Source organism: Cajanus cajan, chromosome 9 (assembly GCF_000230855.2).
Source record: "Cajanus cajan strain Asha chromosome 9, NIPB_CcT2T_4, whole genome shotgun sequence".
In the NCBI taxonomy this organism is placed as follows: Eukaryota; Viridiplantae; Streptophyta; class Magnoliopsida; order Fabales; family Fabaceae; genus Cajanus; species Cajanus cajan.
This window is the reverse complement of record NC_138525.1, coordinates 17,356,604-17,381,406: the sequence shown is the minus strand read 5'-3', so window position 1 is coordinate 17,381,406 and position 24,803 is coordinate 17,356,604. Positions and strand designations below refer to the sequence as shown.

The following is a 24,803-nucleotide window of genomic DNA, read 5'->3' as shown; positions in this document are numbered from 1 at the left end:
CAGCTGCAAGGTCCGCCGGAGACTCACCACAAGACGCCCACCTATTCCTGCCCTGCTCCCACACATAGTATGATCATCGCAGTCCAAAAGCATGGAAAACAACAAAAGGGTAAGCTAGTGAAATTAAAATTCAACATACAATTATATGAATATCAATATGAATAACCACAGATACAGTTATCACACACTTGTACAGCTTACACCACTCAACGTTTTCAGCACCGCAATACGGCAATATCAGCACTGCTAAGCAACAACAACAGCACCACTCAAGTGGCTATAACGGCACCGCGCAGCGGCAACAATAGCACCGCTTTAGCGGTTAGAATCAGCACCACAAGTGTGGCTAACCCCAGCACCGACTTAGCGGCTATAATATCACCCAACTCAACACAGCTCAGCTCAGCACAGCACAGCACATCACAGCACAACACAGCATAACATAGCACAGCAATTCAACAAAATTATTATTTTCTACAATTCAGCCCAACAATCTATAATTCCGCTATACTATAAAATTTCTCTTATTAATCCATTGATTCCAGCTCAACAATACACCTCTAATACAGTTAACATATTTATCTCAGCTTTATCCCCTAGTCATCACAGCATATTCATCCCATTCAACTTGGTTCAGCATATAACATCATTGATTAACAATTTCAGCACAACTCAACAGCCAACATCATATAGATCGTCATCTCCTTGCGCGCCCGGCGCACTCAAGGTTGCGCCCAGCGCGGCTCAACCCGAGAGCACCAAGGCTCTCCCGCGCCTGGCGCAATTCCCAATTGCGCCCAGCGCCTGCCTGGCGCAATTCCCAATTGCGCCCAGCGCCTGCCTGGCAGAGACTCAAGGAATCTCGTGCGCTCAGCGGGGCCTAACCTGCGCCCAGCGTGGGGAAGGCAGAGACCTACCAAGGTCTCGCGCCCAGCGCAATTTGTAATTGCGCCCGGCGTGCTCTTGGCAAAGACTCCCAAGGAGCCTCCGCGCCCAGCGAGTTCAAGGTGCGCCTAGCGCGACCCAAGTATCCCAAAAAAACATGTTACTCTTGATATCGCGCCCAGCGCAGCTCGAGTCACGCCCGGCGCGGGCCAACCAGAGACTCCCATTTACAAGCTCGCCCAGCGCACACAGCCTTGCGCCCGGCGGGCTTGCCTAAACAGAGTCTCCTGGTGGTCGCGCGCCCGACGCGAAGAACAACGCCCAGCGCGAACTCATCAGTAACTCTCTCAAGTTCGAAAAATTCCCAAAACCTGCAAAATTTCACAGCAAACTCACATGCAAACGGTTCAAAATGCCACATTTTCATCAAGGAGCTCGAAAGTTCCAGCTTTATACACATGCAACAAAAGATCAAAGAAATCCCAAATTTTTACTCCAAACCATAAAACCCCAAAACCCCAATTTTTCCAGCAACCCAGCCAAAACACAATCAATCACCAGCAGCCAGATGAGTTCCTAGACCCATTTTCCAGTCAAAAACGCAGCCAAAATACTAACTTCCCTTACCTCGGTGAAGAAATCCGAGCTTCCGGGAAGAGACGATTGAGGAACGGAGAAGAGAGAAAAGTTGGAGAAGAAGAGGAACCCCCAAATGTTCAGCTAGCAACCTTAATCACTCCACACCACCACCTTGAATCCAAGAAACCAAAGTGAAAATCAGCCAAAATGAGAATGGAGGGAGAAAAGAGAGTGAAAGGGAGAGTTAGAGTGAGAGTTGGGAGGGGAGTATGGTCAGCTAAGGGTAGGGTCTCACATTTTGTGACATTTAATATTTTTTTACTATTACCATTAAAAGCTTAAAAAAATTTCTAACTTACGTACTATTTAATTATTTTATCTCTAGTCAACGTAGGAATTGTAGGGTAAAGATTATCTTTTACTTATATATTCTTTTATTGTCTTATTTTTAGTTAAATTGATACTTGAACTTTTTTCAATACACTCCCTTAAGTCTAGCTAGGGATGACAAGAGGCGGGCAAGTATGGGTTTTGCTATCCTCATCCTTATTCCCGTATCTTATACATATAGTCATCCCATACTTGACGAGTATGGGATTTGTCTCCATTCCTGTCCCTGTCAAGTATGTGGTATATCCGTACTCGCTTTATACCTTTTCAAAAAATAATTATATTTTTTTAAAAAATAAATATTAAAAAAACAAGAATTTTAATATAAATAACAATTATAAATTACATTAATCAAGTTTCATTTGATATAAATTTAAAATAGAGTAAGATTTACATAAATGTCAAGTAAATTTTTAAAAAATTAATTAATTTTTAGAAATTTAAAGTGAGTATGGGACAAGTATGTGTATACTAATTTTTTTTTTAATAAAATGAATTAAAAGTTACTTTTACTTTTTGTCAATCATTTTCAATAATTACTCTTATAAATATATTTTTAGTGATAATTAGTTTATTACCATTAAATAATTGTTACTAATAATAAATTCTTGTATGATGTAAATATATTTTTAATAGCTATCATTTATTAGTCATTAATATTTTTATTAGGTGATAAAATAGAAGTAATTAATTTATTGTTATTAAATAATTATAATTAATAATAAATTTTGGTCCAGGGATGAAATGATAATATTTTTGATATGATAATAACATGTTTTGCTTTTCTACTTTACATTTAGCCTTTATATGTACTTGTATTATTTATATAAGTAGGTTTGGTAGTGGAACACAACGAATGAAATAGAATAATAATGTATTTATATTGTGTTTGGTAACAGCTGAACGAAACAGAATAATAATATATTTATATTTTATGTTTGGTGCTTGTTGAACAGAACAAAACATCATATTTAATTACATATATATCCTTATCATGTTTAATGTTTGGTTTAGTATAAAAAACTAAACATAGCATAATAGAATTTTTTTTATATTTGTTATTTTATGACTATTATTATATAATATTCTTAAAATTTATTAATATATTGATATTTATATTTTATAAAATATTTTATAATTATTTTTTAAATACGTAAATATGAAATATTTGATAAAATATAATTTATAAAATATAATTAACTTAAATATATTGTTATTACTATATAAAAAGTTTCAAATAAAAAAATAATATTAGATTTTTCACTTGTAAAGTTTCAAATAAATACATTCATCATAACAATAATGACATTGTTCTCATGTTCAAAAATAAAATATAACATCAAGTTTCAATATTATAGGAAATAAAATAAAACATCATAAAATAAAATAAAACTTTGTAGTAATGTATTTTTCAACTCATAAGTGTCCTATGAACAAATTTTGCTCGATCCTCTCCTTCCATCTTAAGAAACAAACCTACAAGTGTAAGACATTTTACAATCATAATAGTTGCTTCAATTCAATCAGCACGAGTTAAGTTTAACTTTTTAAGTTCATCCAAAGAGAGGAAAGGAGGAGAAGGAGGAAGATGAAGTGAAAAGTGTTGATAAATACTAAAATAATAAAAAGAAGAAAGAAAAAATTATATAGGGACTAAAACAAATAAATTCTAAAGTAGAGGTTAAAAGATAAATATTGTTTAAGTAGAGGAACCAAAATGAACTTAGTAAAATATAAAAACTAAAATATAAAACACAATTTATGTAAATATCACATTAATAATACATCAACGTCACATCAATTATCATTAATGAAATTAACTTTTTTCTAATGATAAAGGTAAAAAAAAACTAAAAATGCTTTTTTATGGGCTTATATAGACTAAAACAATTAATTTTTTTAGTATAGAGACTAAAAGATAATGTTTGTGCAACTAAAAGAAACAAATGGTTAATTAAACATATTTTTTCAAACACAAAAATCAACAAATGAAATTTCGTCTCTTTTAACAAAATATATTTCATACATACAGTTAAAAAATCAAACTCCTTTTAATATATTTAAGAAACTTAATTATTTAATAGTTGTGTTGGACTGTATTAGATACTTATGTTGATTAGATCGTTGCATGACATATCATAAGAAGTTTTTGTTCAACAAAACTTTTTCCTCTCTAGTTCTTTATTATAAGATATTTTTAATATAATCACTCAAACTAATATAAATAATTATTTTAGTTTATTTCATTAGTTTGATATAAAAAAAATTATGATGTAACAATTTTACTTTCTTATTATTAAATTGTCATAAGTGATAAAATTATCAAAGTTTGTACACGAAGACTAATAAAATTGATAAATAATAATTAGAGAGTTTAAAATATGAAAGACAATATTTGTTTATGAAATTTTCTTCTTATTATTCATCAACAATATAAGTATATATTTTTAGTTACTTACAATGTTTAATAAAGTAAAAAATAAAAATAAATTATTAATTTATAAAAATTATAAGATACTCTATTTAAAAATTTAACAATTTTTTAAATTATGCCTTATTTTAATTTGTGGGGGGTAGTGCATTGCATGTCCAATTAATTATTTCTTAACTTGGTTCTTTTTTATAATACAAAATTTTCATATTCTCACTTTCTTTGTGTCAATATCTTCATTTTTGAATATGAACTAAACACACCACCATCATAACTGATAGAAATTTATCTCTCAATTATAGTAAATAATTTATTGTTCTTTATTCGTTTACTTTTTGTGTGTATATATTCGTTGTTTTTTTTTTCGTCCATGGAGTATCCATGGCCGATAGTACTAATCTCCTCGTTTTAACGCGACTGCATACACAAGGCAGGATCCGAACTCCTGACCTTGCTTAGGCGTGGATCAACCTCTACTGCTGAACCACATGCTTGGGGTTGTGTATATATTCGTTTACTTATTTGATCTAACTCTTCTTTTACTTAGAAAATATTTTTAAGTTTAAAATTAAAAATGAGAGTTTAAATATATAAGTATAAATTATTTGTTAGTTTTCAATTTTTTCGACTTCAAAGTATATTTTAAGACAAAAAATGTTTGTTAAAGAATTTCAAAAGTTTGTTTAAAAATGGTTATTTTACTACCAATAAAATAGTAAATTGATAAAATAAAAGTTTCAGAAAAATTAATTTAAGTTACTTAAATTTTTTAGTTAAGATAGTAAAAATAAGTAGAAAAGTTTAAGATCATATATTTAAATTTTTAAATTTAAAAATGTCAAAAGTTATTTTAAAAACAATTTTTTAGCGATCGATCATTAGCAAATTATATATAATATTAATAAAAGAACATGTAATATTATTTACAAATAATTAAATGTTTAACTTATTCAATATTGTTGTTTAATAGTATACTTATGTTTTTATATATAACAAATAAATACAAATATAGTTTTCGTTTTATTTATAAGAAACAAAATCGACTTTTAAATGTATTTATAATGTCTATCTATATTCTTAATTTATTATGAATTCATTAAATAGTTTTCTACTTTTTTTTCCCCTGTGAATATAGATATATTTATTGGGTTACTAACAATATTACTCATGCTATTGGTTGAAAAGCTCATTCTTTAACCTATGAGTAGTGTTATTAAATATCACTAGCAGTATTTAATTTTATGAATATTTTTCTTTTGAAATAAACTTTTAAATTATGATATTATTAATTTAAACTAACTAATTTAATTATTTTTATTAGTCTTGATTAATTATATCTCTCTTTTTAATATAAAGAAATGAAAGTAGTAATATTTTTAAAGAAATAAAAAATTTCATTACAATCAAACATTAATAAAGAAGAAAAAAAGAAGTAAAGCAATAAAGAAACTCGTTTGACTAAACTGGAACGATATCGTTAAATTTAATTTTATAATATTATAAGAGATTTTTTTTTCATGAATATAATTCACGTGTAATATTTCAAAATTAATAATTAATAATTAATCTACAATGTAATTTTAACGTACATCACCATTAAATCTGTGATCACCTACTACGCTTAATTCATTATTTATCTTGATTAAGGATAAACCGAAACTTCTAAAAAGAGTTAATTAAATACTCCCCCTATAACCTCTAATGTGGTTGTAGACTCAATAAAATGATTCAAAACTGCAATCCATGACCCAGAATCACAAGAAATAAAGTGGTAGTAGTTAATAATGAAATATCATGGAGAATCAAAACCTCTCAACAATATTTGAATACTTCTACACTCAGAAAGTTAATATTTTAAAATTCCAACTAGATTGTTTGATCCAACCAAACGTACCAACATCAATTTATATTTTGGTTTTATAATTATTCCTTAAATTTGGACTTTTGGAGGTTTTGGCCAATTAATTTCATATTAAATTTTTTATTTTTTATTTTTTAATAAAGAAGCTATCAAAATCACTTTTAACTTATATCCAAACAAGTTTTTATTATTAGAAGGTGAGTTATGAGTTTAACTTTTACACTATAATGATTATGACACTAGTACAAAAGGGATAATTTATGTCGGTTATTTTAAGCTTTTTACGTCAGAAAAGGGTCCGACATTAATGCGAGAGACGTAAATTTACGTCAGTTGTGATAGTCGACGTAAATTTACGTCAGACATTCCCTAGAGTCGACGTAGAAAAAACGTTGTAAAACAAACAAAAAATAGTAAACTATTTACGTCAGACTATACCATGTCCGACGTAAATGTATGCATTTTTTTTTTAAATTAGTATTATTTTTTGATACACCCAAAACTTGCATACAGTCCAAAATACAAAACTTAACCTAGGCAGTCCAGAATACAAATTCAATAATACCCGCTGAAACTATGACTTTCATCCAATACATGATGTAATAGTCACATTCAAACGAGTCTTGTTGCTTATTATGTAAGACCCGCTCCTTGTCTTCCCCCTACCCCTCAACACTCTCATTTCTTCTCACTCTCTTTTTCCTTAGTTTCAAATTCTCAAACTTCTTGGTGATTGAAGGTGCTGAGTAGAGGCGTAAGGAGCTAGTTGAGAGCACCGATATCTTCTTCCTCTTCCCTTTTCTCTTTCCGGAGCTCGGATTCTTCAATTCAAAGTAAGGGAAGCTAGATTTCATGTTGATTGGGCGTAAGTGAGTTTAGGAACTCATGTGATGATTGATTTCAGAAGATAAATGGTTGGATTGAAGAGTTGTTCATTTTTCGGGGTTTTGGGAAAATTGGGGAAATGGTGATTTTGATGCGTTTGGTGGTTGCATGTTGAAATAGAGCTTGTTTTTAAGTTGTATGATGTAAATGAAGTTCATTTTATGGATTGCATGTGTTTGAGCTAGTTGATTTGCAGGTTTTGTTTGAAAATTTTGAAGTTATGAGGGTTTCTGTTTGAAATTGCGCTGGGCGTAGTTCTTGGCGCCGGGCGTGTGTCCATCAGGGAACTCCATTTTCCAAGTACGTCGGGCGCTAGGTTGGTTGCACCGGGCGAGGTTGGGAATGAAAGACCCTGGATGACTTACGTCGGGCGTGGGGAAAATCGCGTTGGGCGTGATATTAGATAGTGGCTTAAGAATTTGAGTTACTGTTATGGCGCCGGCGTGATTCGATCTCGCTGGGCGTCGAGACCCTGTGGGGGTCTCTGCCTGGGGTGGCGCCGGGCCCAAAATGAGCGTGTCAGGCATGAGACCTCGGTGAGGTCTCTGCCTTATTTGCGCCGAGCGCGAGTTTGGTACACCGGGCTTGGGGAGACTTCTGGATGTCTCTGCCTTCTATTACGCCGGGCGTAATGATAATACGCCGGGCGTGTAAGAGCTTTAGAGCTCTCGAGTTGGGTCCACGCCGGGCGCGAATTCTATTGCGCCGAGCGTGGAAGTGTTTTACTCTATAACTCTGAAAATGTTGAATTTTGTATATGATGATAAGATGTTAAGTTGAGTTGTGTTTATGTTGTTTATGTTGTTAATGATGTTAAGTTGAGCTTTGCTGTATGTTTTTTATGCTCTTAAAGATGTTAAGTTGAGTTGTCCTGTATGTTGATCATGTTGTTTAAGTTGTTGAGTTGAGCTGTGTTGTTGAATGGTGAGCTGATTAAGCTGTAATGATGAACTATTGATCACTAGGACTAGAGGAGATGTTTTCGAAGTTGTTCATCCCATTGTGTGGATTGAGAAAGTTGTGGTGCTCAGAGAGCCCATTTTGTTGAAAATCCTCCTTGGGAAGCTGTCCCTTGGAGTGGACATTGTGTTGTTCTCCTCTAGTACCTAGTTGGTCCTGTGTGTGGGCAAGGTTGAGGCACACGTGTACAAAGCGACCACGGTATAGGGGCCAGGTCGAGCTATACCAATTACAAGCGGCCAATCGAGTAAAGTACGAAGTCGAGAACTTAGTTCCTAACTGAGTATCAGAGGGTTGTAGTATTTGGAGGATAGTCGGTAGGCTAATTCCATAAGTGGCTTAGTTAAGCTAGCTAATGTCGTGGTAGGCCTAAAACCTAGCTGTTCTATCCTGACATAGTACTATACTTCCTTGTTTAAGTGGCAAAGTTTGAGAAATCGTTATCGTGCTGTGGATTGGCATCCAATTTTGTTGTTTACCTAGCAAGCCCAAAAAGGTTCTTTGTTGTCCGTTCGGTAGGACCTAGCCACTTAATCTGCTCACCCATGTTGTAAGGGATCTTCGAGTTGAAATGCGTGACGATACATAAGCTGTTGTTGTGTTGATTTGATGATTGATATGAGCTGTATATGTGCAGTGTGTTGTGTAGCTGTGATTGAGCTATATGTTGTTATGTGTTGTATGTTAAATCTGTTGAGAATGATGATGTTGTTGTTAAGTTGAAAGTTGCTTATAATTTAACTATATGTTGATTCCTTTTTACTAGCTTACCCTTACCTGTTTCCATGTGGGTTGGACTGTAATGATTATACTGTGTATGGGAGCATAGCAGGGATAGGCTGGAGAGTAGTAGCAGGGCTACAGGTGGTAGCAGGAGCTGACTTTTGGTGTGTGGGTTAGTCGGTGTAGCAATTTTGTTATTATTAGATACTGACTTGTTGAGCCCCAAGCTAGACATATGTATATATATTTACTCCTTTATATGCATACTCTACTTCTGTGTGGTGTTGTTTTATTGTGTGGCGGCTAGGTGGGTCGTTACACTTTTATGGTATCAGAACAGTTCAAGTCTAGTGGACACTCTGTGGGGGTGGTTCCTTTAGGCTTTTGTTATATTGAACTCTGTGTTGTATTAAATGTTGTGTTGATTTATGTTTAGTGGTTTAGATGTAGTGTGCTGAATGAGTTGCTATTTTGTAGAAGATGCCTAGAGCAAATGAGCAGATAGCCTATGCCATGGAGATGATGGCTATGGCTATGCAACAACAAAATGCCTACTTTGCTAGGATGGATGTTAAGAGAGCTGCAACTGGTGCAGCAAGACCAGTTGGGTCACAAGAGAGTCGAGATTTAGCTAAGTTCTGCAAGTGCCATCCTCCACAATTCAAGGTTGATGCAGACCTAGGGGTAGCTGACCACTGGATCTGTGAGATGGAAAAATATTTACAGTGTTGGGATGTTCTCAGGAGAGGAAGTTGGCTTATGCCATTTATATGCTTGTTAGGAAAGTTGAGTATTGGTGAAGGGGCACTCATCAGATGTTGTTGGCCACAAGAGTGGTTGTTGATTGGGAGTGCTTCAAGAGGGTGTTTCTCGAGAAGTATTTCCCAGAGAGTGTGAGACATGCCAAGGAGGTTTGACAGTGTCTGAATATGCGATGAGATTTGAGCACTTGGCTTGTTTTTATTCGCAGGCTATTTTTGAAGCTTGGAATTGCAAAAAATTTGCTGAAGGTTTGAAGCAGGAGTTGAAGGGGTGGTGGTGCCTATGACTATCACTGAATTTCCGGCCTTAGTTGAAAAGGCAAAAGTTGTTGAGCGGTTGAAAGGTGGCAACCGGGTGGTGAAGAATGCTGAGGGACTAGCTGGGTCCAAGAAGGGTGGGGCTTAGAGGAAGCCTTATGATAGGCCCCAATCACAACAAGGGGGTCCTGTCACAAGGCAACCTACTGACACAACTAGAGGTGGGAATCAGAGTGGAGATGCCACTCTCAGATGTTATAGATGTGGTGGACCCCACTTTGTTCGAGATTGCCATCATACCGAGAGCAGGTGTTTCAGGTGTGGCCAAATGGGTCATGAGTCGACCAGTTGTCCTGCTAGAGCCAGACAGACTAGGGATGCTCCGAGAGGTGATAAACCTACTACAGTTAGGAGGGTGTTCGCCTTGACAAGGGCTAAAGCTTCCATTTCATCTGATCTAGTGAAGGGGAAGGGCAAAGCTACTGGTAAGGATGTGGTGGTTTTGTTTGATTCAGGAGCGTCCCATTCTTTTATTTCCTATGCATGTGCTGAAATGTTGGGTTTGTCTGTATGCGATTTGGGGTTGAGATTGCTTGTGTCAACGCCTACTTCTGCTTCTGTTGTTGTTTCTGAGATGTGTGTTGGTTGTCCTTTAGAGATGGGTGAGAGGAAGTATAAGGTAAACTTGATTTGTTTGCCTTTAGTAGATATTGACATAATATTAGGGATGGATTGGTTGTCTGCCAATCACATCCTTATAAATTGTGCCAATAGGAAGTTGATTTTTCCTCAGGTGGAGGATGAGTTGTTGATTTCAGCTAGCCAAGCTGAAATGTTGATGAGAGATGGAGCAGAGTGTTGTATTCTGCTTGCTGCCATGAGTGTGGAGACCGAGAGGGTTATTGCTGATATAGAAGTTGTAAAGGAATTCACAGAGGTGTTTCCGGACGAGGTGCATGGATTACCTCCTATTAGGGAGATGGAGTTCAGTATTGATTTGGTTCCTGGTGTGGGGCCAGTGTCGATTCTCCCTATAGGATGGCCCTAGCAGAGTTGGTTGAATTAAAAAGATAGTTGGAAGAGTTGCTAGAGAAGCAGTTGGTGAGGCTGAGTGTATCTCCATGGGGTGTTCCCGTGTTATTGATAAAGAAGAAGGATGGAGGTAGTCGACTATATGTTGATTACCGACAGTTGAACAAATTGACCATTAAGAACAAATATCCACTTCCTCGGATAGATGACTTAATGGATCAATTGAAGGGAGCATCGATATTTTCAAAGATTGACTTAAGGTCAGGATATCACCAGATAAGGGTGAAGGGGGGTGACATACCTAAGACTGCTTTCAAGACTAGGTATGGTCACTATGAGTACGTTGTGATGCCGTTTGGTGTGACCAATGCCCCAGCAGTGTTCATGGATTACATGACCAGAATCTTTCGGCCTTTCTTGGATAAATTTGTAGCGCTGTTTATTGACGATATCCTTATTTATTCAAGAACCCCGAAGGAACATGGAGAGCACTTGATGTTGGTGTTGGAAATTTTGAAGGAGAAATAGTGGTATGCTAAGTTGTCAATGTGTGAGTTTTGGTTGGAAGAGGTGAAGTTCTTGGGCCATGTTATTTCAGTAGAGGGGATTGCGATTGATCTGGCTAAGGTGGAGTCGGTGTTGCAGTGGGAGCGTCCAAGAACTGTCACGGACATTCAGAGCTTTGTGGGTTTAGCGGATTACTATAGGAGGTTCATTGAGGGATTCTCCAAAATAGTAATGCCTCTAACCCAATTGACTAGAAAGGATCAGCCTTTCATTTGGACAGATGCATGTGAGCAGAGTTTTGAAGAATTGAAGAAGAGGTTGACTACTTCTCCTGTGTTGGTGTTGCCTGATTTTGGTGAGCCTTTTGAAGTGTATTGTGATGCTTCTCACCAGGGATTGGGGTGTGTGTTGATGCAGAACAGGAGAGTGGTGACATATGCTTAAAGGCAATTAAAGAACCATGAGAGGAATTATCCTACTCATGACTTGGAGTTGGCAGCAATTATTTTTGCCTTGAAGATATGGAGGCATTATCTTTATGGTGCTAGGTTCAACGTCTTCAATGACCACAAGAGTCTGAAGTACTTGTTTGATCAAAAGGAGTTGAACATGAGCAGAGACAGTGGATGGAATTTCTGAAGGATTATGACTTTCAGTTGATGTATCACCCTGGGAAGGCCAATGTAGTGGTGGATGCTCTTAGTAGGAAATCCATCCACATGTCGGGTTTAATGGTGAAAGAGTTGGAGTTGGTGGAGGAATTCAGGGATTTGAATCTCTGCGTGGAGTTAGCTCATGATCACATTAGTTGTGGAATGACTACCATAGCTAGTGAGTTCTTGAAGCAAGTTGGGTTGAAACAGTTGCAAGATTCAGAGTTAGTGAAGATTTTTGGGTTGCTGGATACTGAGAAGGCAGTTGGTTTTGAGTTGGGTGGAGACGAAATTTTGAGGTTTAAAGGCAGAATTTGCCTACCTCGTGATTCTGAGTTGCAAAAAGCTGTTTTGGGGGAAGGCCACAAGAGTAGACTTAGCATACATCCTGGTATGACTAAGATGTACCAAGACCTCAAGAAGACTTTCTGGTGGTCTGGTATGAAGAGAGACATTGCTGAATATGTGGTGGCCTGTCTGACTTGTCAGAAGGCAAAGGTGGAGCACTAGAAGCCAAGTGGTTTATTATAGATGATGGAGATTCCAGAGTGGAAATGAGATAGTATCACTATGGATTTCATTGTGGGATTGCCTAGGTCAGCTAGGAATAGTGATGCTATTTGGATTATTGTTGACAGATTGACCAAGTGTGCACATTTTTGCCTGTCAATATCAAGTGGTCCTTGGAGAAGTTGACGCAGTTGTATGTGAAGGAAATAGTACGGTTGCACGGGGTGCCATCTAGTATTATTTTAGACAGAGATCCGAGGTTCACTTCTAGATTTTGGCAGAGTCTACATCAAGCCTTGGGCACGAAGTTGAGGTTGAGTTCTACTTATCATCCATAGACGGATGCTCAGTCAGAGACGACGATTCAGTCCTTGGAGGATTTGTTGTGGGCTTGTGTGTTAGACCACTTGGGGAGTTGGGAGGAAGTCTTACCACTAGTGGAGTTCACGTACAACAATAGCTTTCATGCTAGTATCGGGATGGCACCATTTGAAGCACTGTATGGTAGGAGGTGTAGGACTCATTTGTGTTGGTATCAAGATGGTGAATCAGTGGTTGTGAGGCCAGAGTTAATCCTACAGACTACTGAGAAAGTGAAGTTGATTCAAGAAAGAATGAAGACTGCTCAGAGTAGGCAAAAATCATATACTGATAAAAGGAAAAATCCTTTGGAGTTTTCTGAAGGGGAACATGTGTTTTTGAAGGTGACCCCAACCTCTGGTGTGGGAAGGGCATTAAGGGCTAAGAAGTTAATACCTAGGTTTTTCAGCCCCTATCAGATCATCCATTGTGTAGGTCCGGTCGCATATCAATTGGCTTTGCCACCATTTCTTTCCAATCTACATGATGTGTTTCATGTTTCCCAATTGAGGAAGTATGTCCATGAACCCTGTCATGTAATTGAGTTGGATGAAGTTCAGGTGAAGGAGAACCTGACTTATGAGAAGTTGCTTGTAGCTGTAATTGATTACAAGTTGAAGGAGTTGAGAGGCAAGTCTATTGGCTTAGTGAAGGTTCTTTGGGATGCAGCTACTGGTGAGGCTACTTGGGAGGTTGAGCAGCAGTGTAGAGAGCAATAACATTTCTTATTCCCAAGTAAGTCTATTTTCGAGGACGAAAATTCCTTTTGTTGGGGAGGTTGTAAGACCCGCTCCTTGTCTTCCCCCTTCCCCTCAACACTCTCATTTCTTCTCACTCTCTTTTTCCTTAGTTTCAAATTCTCAAACTTCTTGGTGATTGAAGGTGCTGAGTATAGGCGTAAGGAGCTAGTCGAGAGCACCGATATCTTTTTCCTCTTCCCTTTTCTCTTTTCGGAGCTCAGATTCTTCAATTCAAAGTAAGGGAAGCTAGATTTCATGTTGATTGGGCGTAAGTGAGTTTAGGAACTCATGTGATGATTGATTTTAGAAGATAAATGGTTGGATTGAAGAGTTGTTCATTTTTCGGGGTTTCGGGAAAATTGGGGAAATGGTGATTTTGATGCGTTTGGTGGTTGCATGTTGAAATAGAGCTTGTTTTTTAGTTGTATGATGTAAATGTAGTTCATTTTATGGATTGCATGTGTTTGAGCTGACTGATTTGCAGGTTTTGTTTGAAATTTTTGAAGTTATGAGGGTTGCTGTTTGGAATTGCACCGGGCATAGTTCTTGGTGTCAGGTGTGTGTCCATCAAGGAACTCCATTCTCCAAGTATGTCGGGCGCTAGGTTGGTTGCACTAGGCGAGGTTGGGTATGGAAGTTCTTGGATGACTCACGTCGGGCGTGGAAAGAACCACGCTAGGCATGATATTAGATAGTGGCTCAAGAATTTGAGTTGCTGTTATGGTGCCGGGCATGATTCGATCTCGCCGGGCGTCGAGACCCAGTGGGGGTCTCTGCCTAGGGTGGCACTGGGCGCAAAATGAGCGCGCTGGGCGTGAGACCTTGGTGAGGTCTCTGCCTTAATTGTGCCGAGCATGAGTTTGGTACGCCAGCCTTGAGGAGACTTCTAGAAGTCTTTGCCTTCTATTGCGCCGGGCATAATGATAATACGTCGGGCGTATAAGAGCTTTAGAGCTCTCAGGTTGGGTCCAGGCCGGGCGCGAATTCTATTGCGCCGGGCATGGAAGTGTTTTACTCTATAACTCTGAAAATGTTGAATTTTGTATATGATGATAAGATGTTAAGTTGAGCTGTGCTATATGTTGTTTATGCTGTTAATGATGTTAAGTTGAGCTTTGTTGTATGTTGTTTATGCTATTAAAGATGTTAAGTTGAGTTGTGTTGTATGTTGATCATGTTGTTTAAGTTATTGAGCTGAGCTGTGTTGTTGAATGGTGAGCTGATTAAGTTGTAATTGAGCTGTTGATCACTAGGACTAGAGGAGATGTTTTCGAAGTTGCTCATCCTATTGTGTGGATTGAGAAAGCTATGGTGCTCAAAGAGCCCAATTTGTTGAAAACCCTCCTTGGGAAGCTGTCCCTTGGAGTGGACATTGTGTTGTTCTCCTCTAGTACTTAGTTGGTCCCGTGTGTGGGCAAGGTCGAGGCACACGTGTACAAAGCGACCACGGTATAGGGGCCAGGTCGAGTTATACCGATTACAAGCGGCCAATCGAGTAAAGTACAAAATCGGGAACTTAGTTCCTAACTGAGTATCGGAGGGTTGTAGTATTTGGAGGATAGTCGGTAGGCTAATTCCATAGGTGGCTTAGTTAAGCTAGCTAATGTCGTAGTAGGCCTAAAACCCAGTTGTTCTATCCTGACATAGTACTATACTTCCTTGTTTAAATCTGTTGAGAATGATGATGTTACTATTAAGGTGAAAGCTGCTTATAATTTAACTATATGTTGATTCCTTTTCACTAGCTTACCCTTGCCTATTTCCATGTGGGTTGGACTGCAATGATTATACTGTGTATGAGAGTAGAGTAGGGATAGGCTGGAGAGTAGTAGTAGGGCTATAGGTGGTAGCAGGAGTTGACTTTTGGTGTGTGGGCTACTCGATGTAGCAATTTTGTTATTATTAGATACTGACTTGTTGAGCCTCAAGCTAGACATATGTATATATATTTACTCATTTATATGCATACTCTACTTCTGTGTGGTGTTGTTTTGTTGTGTGACGGCTAGGCGGGTCGTTACATATTACACTAAAATGAGAAACAAATAACTATTATTTCCAAAGTCAATAAATTCAAATATTATTGCCTTTATTAAATAATTTGCTAACCTTAGGGTATATGAAGTGCAATGTCTTTGATCTGGCTCTTCCACTTAAAATATTAGTTATAGACACGATTCTAATTAATTGAAATAAAACCGATGTTAGCCAATATATATAGTTATAGTTTTAAAACATAATGAAAAATTATAGTTACCCTTGTAATTGGCATTTCATTTCGTGGCTTGGTTTTCGATGTAGTGAACAAAACCACACCATGATGTATTCCTTAGGAATGATTAAAATTAACTGCCAATGAGACCTACATTATATGACAAACAAATTAGTTATAAAATTTCCATGATTAAAAAACCAATTAAAAAACTAACCCTTCAATGTATGGAGCCATGTATATATGTCTTCCTAATTCACTCATCCATGTTTGCATATATTGTTGGATCTGGACTTGAGTGTTTCCTGATTTTTGGATGGATTGAGGCTCAATAAATCTATATACTTGTGCTTGTGCTTGCTCCATACTCAATTTTCCATTTACCTAACATAATTAATTATTATAAGTTAAGTATAATTATTGTAATTTTAGACTCATAAAAGAAAATATCACTTACATGTCAAACACACTTTCAATGTAGCAAAATCATTTGTATACAATACGCAATCATTAGGGCATGCGTGTATCTTCTTATACTCCAAACCCATTGGACATAGTATCTTTTTCCCCTTATAATTGTGATTAGGTAACGTGTTATCTTCTGGAAGTATCTCCTTCAACAACTCCAACAATTTTGTGAAACTTTTATCAGTCCAGCCATTTCTTGCTTTTAAACTAAACAACCTTAAAGTTCCTGATAATCTTGTAAACATCCTGCATCCTGGGTACAATGGTTGCTCAAAATCAGACTTTAAGGTATCATACACATGTGCTCTTTCAAAATTTTCTTCACCAACATCACGTATCATCTCTTCTAAGTTATCGTCCATCCCTTCAAAATTTTCAGTTATTGACACCGTTGAAATGTCTAATATTTCTCCGTGCCATGTCCATATTGTATAACTCTTCACAATACCAAATATAAATAGGTGATCACGTATTTCCCCAACTTGACGTATCTGATTCAAACAACAAATGCATGGACAATAATATACCCCTTTGATGGGTTTTCCATTTTCTCTTGCAAATTGCAAGAACTCTTCAACTTCATTTCTGTACTCTTGACTAATGCGACATGCATTCATCTAACTTTGATTAATTATCTATATATTAACACAAATCAACTATTGACTCAGTTATTCATAATTATTCTAACCTAAACTACAACCCTAAAAAATTGATAGTAATTTCGGATAAAATCGACAAATACTTCTACTAATACGATGCTAAACTAAAGGTTAATGCCTAATTGGGTCCCTCTTAATAATTAAATTCTCCTTCTTTAATGCATTTGGAACAGCCCGTTCTGAAACTAGAACGGGCCGTTCCAAATGGACAATTAACACAAAAGTAATGCATCTGGAACGACCCATTTTGAAACCAGAATGGTCCATTCCAGATGCATTAATTTTGTGTTAATTGTCCATCTGGAACGGCCAATTCGAAACCGGAACGACCGTTCTAGATGAACAATTAACAAACAATAATTGCAAGCAGAAAAGACCATTCTGGTTGCAGAACAGGCCGTTCCAGATGAAAAATGAACAAATTAGCTAATGAAAGTAAGGATTTTTGAAACTAACCTCAAACGTGCAGGCCCAATGCAAAACTGAGGTATAGAAGAGAACTAAGGTGCGCAGAAGAAAACATGCAAGTGAGAAACTCAAATTCTTTACTCTTTGTTGACAAATCAACTAAGGCGCGCGCGAGAAGAAAATGAAAAGGTTAGGACATAAATACTCTTTTACGTCGGACTCTACCAAGTCCGATGTAAAAGAGTCTACTATTAATTACAAAAATGCCACCGCATCTTTTTTACATCGTATTTTGGTATCTCTGACGTAAAAGAGGTGATGTAATAGCCTTATTTTCCACTAGTGTGAGATGTGTTAGTAATACACTCTTTAACACATTTTGTTTAATATTTTTTCTCTTATTTGTAATAATTTATTAAAATCATAAATTAAATCACGAGAGAATTATTAAATAAAATGTGAGATCTATCAACTTTTATATTTTTATATTTTTTAATAAATTTTAATCAATTAAAAAGAATATGTAAAAAAAACAATGTTTATAACATTTCTTTTTATGATAAATCACTAATTGATAGAGATGTTTAAAATAACTATTTAAAACTAAAATATAGTTAACTAAAAAAACTATATAAACTAACTAATTATTTTTAACCCGCATTGTGAACTGTTTTTATGTTAAGTTTTATAAAACTAAAACGATTATAATTAAATAGTAGTATCCGATCTTAATTATAATCAATATATAAAAATTATCGAGATTAAAATAATAATTAAATTATTTATTTTTAATTAATTTTGTTATAAATTCTAATTTTATTTTAAAGATATCATTTATTTAAGTAGTTATTATATTTAACGATAGAAAGAGTTAACAATTAATTAAGAATATAAAAGAAATTTACCTTTAAATAACTTTTAAAAAATTAAAATATTTTTTTTAATCTTTATAGTTTTATTTTGTAACGACCCAGCTGGTCACTACACACGGTACAACACACTGGAAACACCAGACAGATAGAACAGGTATATAAATATAGGATCTAGAATATATAGATATACAAAGTCTCAATCTGACCAGAGTGAGAGTGTACAAAAAGAATACATCATCAACTGCTACACCAAGTAGCTAAACAACAAAAGAAAGCAAAACAACCCAAAAGGGTCAGCTCCAAATGCCAGCTACAGCCCAACTACCAGCCACCGACCTATCCCTACTCTGCTCCCATACATAGTATGATCATCGCAGTCCAAACATCATGGAGACAACAAAGGGTAAGCTAGTGTAAATAATTCAACATACATATAAAAATATATGAATAGAAACATCTTCAGCTATCAACACCCGCGCACAGATTATACTACACCACAGCAACTCAGTAATATCAGCACCGCTCAGTGGCTATAACAGCACCACCATAGTGGTTAACAGCACCGACATAGCGCTATAACAGCACCACAATAGTGGCTAACAGCACCGACAAGCGGCTATAACAGCATACAGCTCAGCAAAATAAACAGCACAGCAAAACATTTCTCAGCACAGCACAACATATCAGCATACAGCTCGATTAAGTAGCATTCAACACAGCTTACTACACACACCTCAACTCATCATTCTAGAGCACAGCAGAATTATAAAATAAACAATTAATTTCATCAATTACAGCCAGCTCAGCACAGCATTAACCTCTATTCAGCACAGCATAATTATCAATTTCAGCAGAGTTTAACGAATAAAAGCATATTAATACCACATTTTTCTACGCGCTCGGTGCACCCAAGGTTGCGCCCAGCGCAGCTCAACTCGAGAGCATCAAGGGGCCAACACGCCCAGAGCCAGACTGCTCGCGCTCAGCGAGGCCCGTCACGCGCCTGGCGCAATTGAGAATTGCGCCCAGCGCTTGCCAGGCAGAGACTCCATGGAGCCCCACGCGCCCAGCGTGCCTGAACCCGCGCCCAGCACGGGGAAGGCAGAGACCTCCCTTAGGTCTCACGCTCAGCGCAATTTGAATTGCGCCCAGCGCCCTCTAGGTAGAGACTCCCAAGGAGTCTCGCGCCCAGCGCTGAACCACCACTCAAATATTGCCTGCGCGCTTAGCGCGATCCTTTCCCCGCCCGGCGTGGACCAACTAGAAGCTCACCTTCTCAAGCTCGCCCGGCGCACACATCTTTGCGCCCAGCGGGCTTGTAAAAAAGGAGCCCCCAGGTGGTCTCGCGCCTGGCGCGAAGAACCACGCTCAGCGCGAGACTCGCCAGCAACCTATCCAAGTTCAAAAACTTCACAAATCCTGCAAAATAACCAGAAAATCCAACATGCAATCCGACCAACATTTCACATTTTCATCATAGATCAATAAAAATCAATCATTTACCAAATGCAACCACAGAACAAGAATTTCCCAAAATTTTCTCAAAAGCCCCAAAAACTCGAAACCCTCAATCTCATCATTTTCAACCAAAAATCATCAAACAGCAACAGCCAAAGAGTTCCTAGAACTCATTTTCATCCGGAAACGGCAAAAGAACCTAGCTTCCCTTACCTCGGTGAAGAATCCGAGCTTCCGGGAAGAGAAAATGGAGAAGAAAGAGCTCCAAAGAGGTGGAGAACGGAGAAGAGATTTCCGGCTTTCCTGCTAGCTTTCAATCACGAGAATCAGCACCTACACACCCAAGAATCCAGAGGATTGGGACCAAGGCAAACAAGAGAGTGAAATGTGCAAGTGAGATTTTTGAGAGAAAGTGAGTAGGAGAGGGTGAGGGTGAAATGGGAAAAAGGTTAGGGTCTCACAACCTCCCTAACAACATGAGTTTTCGTCCCCGAAAACCGACTTACTTGGGAATAAAAATGGATATCGCTCCCAGCACTGTTGTTCCACCTCCCAAGTAGATTCACCGGTAGTTGCATCCCACAAGACCTTCACCAAGGCAATGGACTTGCCCCTCAACTCCTTCAGCTTATAATCCACTACAGCTACCGGCAACTTCTCAAAGGTCAGGTTCTCCTTCACTTGTACATCATCCGGTTCCACCACATGACTTGGGTCATGAATATACTTCCTCAGCTGAGACACATGAAATACATCGTGTAGGTTTGAAAGAGACAGTGACAAAGCCAACCGATAAGCAACCGGACCCACACGCTGTATAATCTGATAGGGACCCACAAACCTCGACATCAACTTCTTTGCCTTCAGCGCTCTACCCACACCCGAAGTCGGAGTCACCTTCAGAAACACATGCTCCCCTTCGGCAAACTCCAAAGGCTTACGCCTTTTGTCAGCATATGATTTCTGCCTACTCTGAGCAGTCCTCATCTTCTCCTGAATCATCTTCACTTTTTCAGTAGTCTGTTGGATCAACTCCGGTCCCACAACCACTGACTCACCCTCCTAGTACCAGCACAGAGGAGTCCTACATCTTCTGCCTTACAAGGCTTCAAGCGGCGCCATTCCAATGCTAGCATGAAAGCTATTGTCATAGGTAAACTCCACTAGTGGTAGGACCTCCTCCCAGCTACCCAAGTGGTCCAACACACAAGCCCTCAGCAAATCCTCCAAGGAATGGATTCTCCTCTCTGACTGACCATCCGTCTGTGGATGATAAGCAGAACTCAGCTTCAGCTTCGTGCCTAGGGCTTGGTGTAGACTCTACCAAAATCTAGAAGTGAACCTCGGATCCCGGTCGGAAATAATACTGGAAGGCACCCCGTGCAGTCGTACTATCTCCCTCACATATATCTGTGTCAGCTTCTCCAAGGACCACTTGATGTTGACAGGCAAGAAATGTGCACACTTGGTCAATCGATCAACAATCACCCAGATAGCATCACGATTCCTAGCTGACCTAGGCAACCCAACAACAAAGTCCATGGTGATACTATCCTACTTCCATTCCGGAATCTCAATCTGCTACATCAACCCACTCGGCTTCTGATGCTCAACCTTTTCCTTCTGACAGGTCAGACAGGCCGCCACATATTCAACTATCTCCCTCTTCATACCCGACCACTAGAAAGTTTTCCTGAGGTCATGGTACATCTTAGTCATACCTGGATGTATGCTAAGTCTGCTCTTGTGGCCTTCCTCCAGCACAGCTCTTTTCAGCTCAGCATCCTGAGGTAGACAGATTCTGCCCTTGAACCTCAAGATTCCATCTTCTCCCAGCTCAAACCCCATAGCCTTTTCGGTACCCAGCAAACCAAGAAGCTTCACTAACTCCACATCCTGCAACTACTTTTGTCCAACCTGCCTCAAGAACTCATTAGTTATGGTCAGCATTCCACAACTAATATGATCCTAAGCTAACTCCACATGAAGATTCAGATCTCTGAACTCCTCAACCAGCTCCAGCTCCTTCACCATCATAACAGACATGTGGATGGATTTCCTACTCAGTGCATCCGCCACCACATTGGCCTTACCAGGATGATACATCAACTGGAATTCATAATCCTTCAGAAACTCCATCCACCGCCTCTGCCTCATGTTCAACTCCTTCTAATCAAACAGGCACTTCAGACTCTTGTGATCACTAAAGACACTGAACCGAGCACCATACAAATAATGCCTCCATATCTTCAAGGCAAACACCACTGCTGCTAACTCCAAGTCATGAGTGGGGTAGTTCCTCTCATGATTCTTCAGTTGCCTTGAAGCATATGCCACCACTCTCTTGTTTTGCATCAGCACACAGCCCAGACCCTGGTGAGACGCATCACAGTATACATCAAAAGGTTCCCTAGAATCCGGCAACACCAGCACATGAGAAGTAGTCAGCCTCCTCTTCAACTCATCGAAACTCTGCTCACAGGAATCTGTCCATATGAATGGCTACTCCTTCCTCGTCAGCTGGGTTAAAGGTGCCACTATCTTGAAAAATCCCTCAATGAATCTCCTATAGTAACCCGCCAAACCCATAAAACTCCTAATATCCGTGACAGTTCTTGGACGCTCCCACTGCAACACCGACTCCACCTTAGCCAGGTCAACAGCAATCCCCTCAGCTGAAATCACGTGGCCCAAGAACTTCACCTCCTCCAACCAGAACTCACATTTTGAAAGCTTAGCATACAGTTGCTTCGCCTTCAAAATTTCCAGCACCATCCTCAGATGTTCTCCATGCTCTTCCGGGGTCCTTGAATAAATCAAAATATCATCGATGAACACCACAACGAATTTATCCAAGAACGGCCGAAAGATCCTGTTCATGTAATCCATGAACACAGCAGGGGCGTTGGTCACACCAAACGACATCACAACATATTCATAGTGACCATACCTAGTCCTGAAAGCAGTCTTCGGTATGTCACCCTCCTTCACCCTAATCTGGTGATAGCCCGACCTCAAGTCAATCTTGGAAAACACCGATGCTCCCCTCAGTTGATCCATCAAGTCATCTATCCGAGGAAGTGGATATTTGTTCTTGATGGTCAACTTGTTCAACTGCCGGTAATCCACACAAAGTCGACTACCTCCATTTTTCTTCTTCACCAACAACACAAGAGCATCCCACAGCGATACACTCGGTCGCACCAGCTATTTCTCCAACAGGTCCTCCAACTGACCCTTCAGCTCAACCAGCTCAGCAGGAGCCATCCTATAGGGAGCCACCGACACTGGCCCCGCACCTGGGACCAGGTCAATGCTAAACTCCATCTTCCTAACAGGAGGCAACCCGGGCACCTCATTTGGAAATACCTCAGCAAAGTCCCGCACCACATCTATTTCAGAAATAGCCCGCTCGGTCTCAACACTTAATGCCGCAAGCAGAAGGCAACACTCTGCTCCGTCTCTCAACAATGATTCAGCTTGGCCAGCCGAAATCAACAGCTCTTCCTCCTCCTAAGGAAAAATCAACCGCCTATTGGCACAATCTATAAGGATACGATTGGTAGATAACCAATCCATTTCTAAGATTATGTCAATATCAACTAAAGGCAAACAAATCAAGTTTACCTTATAATTCCTCTCATTCACCACAATCGGACAACCAACACACAGCTCAGAAGCAACTACCGAAGCAGAAGCGGGCGTCGACACTAGCAGTCTCAACCCCAAATCACATACAGGCACACCCAACACAGCAGCATAAGCATAAGATATAAATGAATGAGATGCACCAGAATCAAAAAGGATCATCACATCCTTACCAGCAGCTCTACCCTTCCCCTTCACAAGATCTGAGGAAGTAGAAGCTTCAGCCCCAGTCAAGGCGAATACCCTACCAGCTGTAGTGGGTCTGTCACCCCTCTGAGCATCACCCCTCTGGGCACCACCTCTCTGTGCATCACTCCTCCCTGGTACTCCTCTAGTAGGACAGTTGGCCGACTCATGGCCCATCTGGTGGCATCTGAAACAACGGCTCTTAGTGTGCGGGCAATCCCTGACAAAGTGGGGACCGGCACACCTATAACACCTCAGAGTGGCACCTCCACCCTGTCTCCCTCCACCTGCAGCACCAGAAGGTTGCCTGATGACAGGGCCCCCTTGTTGTGGTTGGGGCCTATCATACGGCTTCCTTTGGTTCCCTCCTTTCTTGGACCCAGATGACCCCTCAGCAGTCTTCACCCCGCGGTTACCACCTTCCAACCGCTCAACCACCTTCGCCTTCTCTACTAAGGCTGGAAACTCCGCGATGGCCATAGGCACCACCACTCTCTTTAGATCATATTTCATACCCTCAGCAAACTTCCTACACTTCCAGGCCTCAGCTATACCCTGTGAATAAAAACGAGCCAGGTGCTCGAATTTCATTGCATATTCTGAAACAGTCATCCCTCCTTGGTGTAACCGCATGAACTCGGCTTCCTTGGCATGCCTCACACTCTCCGTGAAATACTTCTCCAGGAACATCCTCTTGAAGCATTCCCAATCAACAACCACCCCTCTGGCGGTCAGCATATGGTGGGTACCCCTCCACCAATGTTCTGCCTCCCCAACCAGCATATATATAGCATATGCCAATCTCCGCTCCGGTGAATAGCCCAGCACTGTAAAAATCTTCTCAAGTTCACAAATCCAGTAGTCAGCCACCTCTGGATCTGCCTCTCCCTTAAACTACGGAGGATGGCACTTCCGGAACTCGGCTAGGTCTCGGCTCTCCTGCGACCCTATGGTCCTTGCTGCGCCAGCCGCAGCTCTATCCGCCTCTGCCCTAGCAAAATAGGCATTCTGTTGCTGCATAGCCATGGCCATCATCTCCATGGCACGGGCTATCTGTTCGTTGACTCTATACATTGTCTACAAAAGTAACAGCATCTTTAGTACACAATACTAGACCAAACAGCAATCAACAGCATAGCAAATAACACATCAACCAGCACAGCAAACAACTTTCATCAAGACAGCACAACACAGAGTTCAGCACAACAAAGGCCTAAAGGAACCACCCCCTAAGAGTGTCCACTAGACTCGAACTGCTCTGATACCACTAAAGTGTAACGACTCAGCTGGTCACTACACACGGTACAGCACACTGGAAACACCAGACAGATAGAACAGGTATATAAATATAAGATCT

At 39.3% G+C, this 24,803-nt stretch overlaps 3 protein-coding genes across 3 annotated transcripts; 2 read left to right on the top strand and 1 right to left on the bottom strand.

Moving 5' to 3' along the window:
* The first annotated feature begins 10,061 nt into the window (after positions 1 to 10,061).
* Positions 10,062 to 10,781, top strand: LOC109811975 (uncharacterized). Its single transcript, XM_083064193.1, has 2 exons — positions 10,062 to 10,412; positions 10,527 to 10,781. Exons 1-2 carry the CDS (start codon positions 10,062 to 10,064, stop codon positions 10,779 to 10,781), a joined length of 606 nt encoding a protein of 201 aa, XP_082920319.1.
* Positions 10,782 to 12,914: 2,133 nt separating this feature from the next.
* On the top strand, positions 12,915 to 13,514 carry LOC145951981 (uncharacterized). Its single transcript, XM_083064192.1, has one exon. It carries the CDS (start codon positions 12,915 to 12,917, stop codon positions 13,512 to 13,514), a length of 600 nt encoding a protein of 199 aa, XP_082920318.1.
* An 8,600-nt stretch (positions 13,515 to 22,114) lies between these two features.
* Positions 22,115 to 24,520, bottom strand: LOC145951980 (uncharacterized). The gene is made up of 6 exons (XM_083064191.1): positions 24,412 to 24,520; positions 23,446 to 24,273; positions 23,240 to 23,322; positions 22,895 to 23,125; positions 22,356 to 22,418; positions 22,115 to 22,240 (listed from the first exon to the last, which is right to left on the bottom strand). Exons 1-6 carry the CDS (start codon positions 24,518 to 24,520, stop codon positions 22,115 to 22,117), a joined length of 1,440 nt encoding a protein of 479 aa, XP_082920317.1.
* Between the last annotated feature and the right edge of the window lie 283 nt (positions 24,521 to 24,803).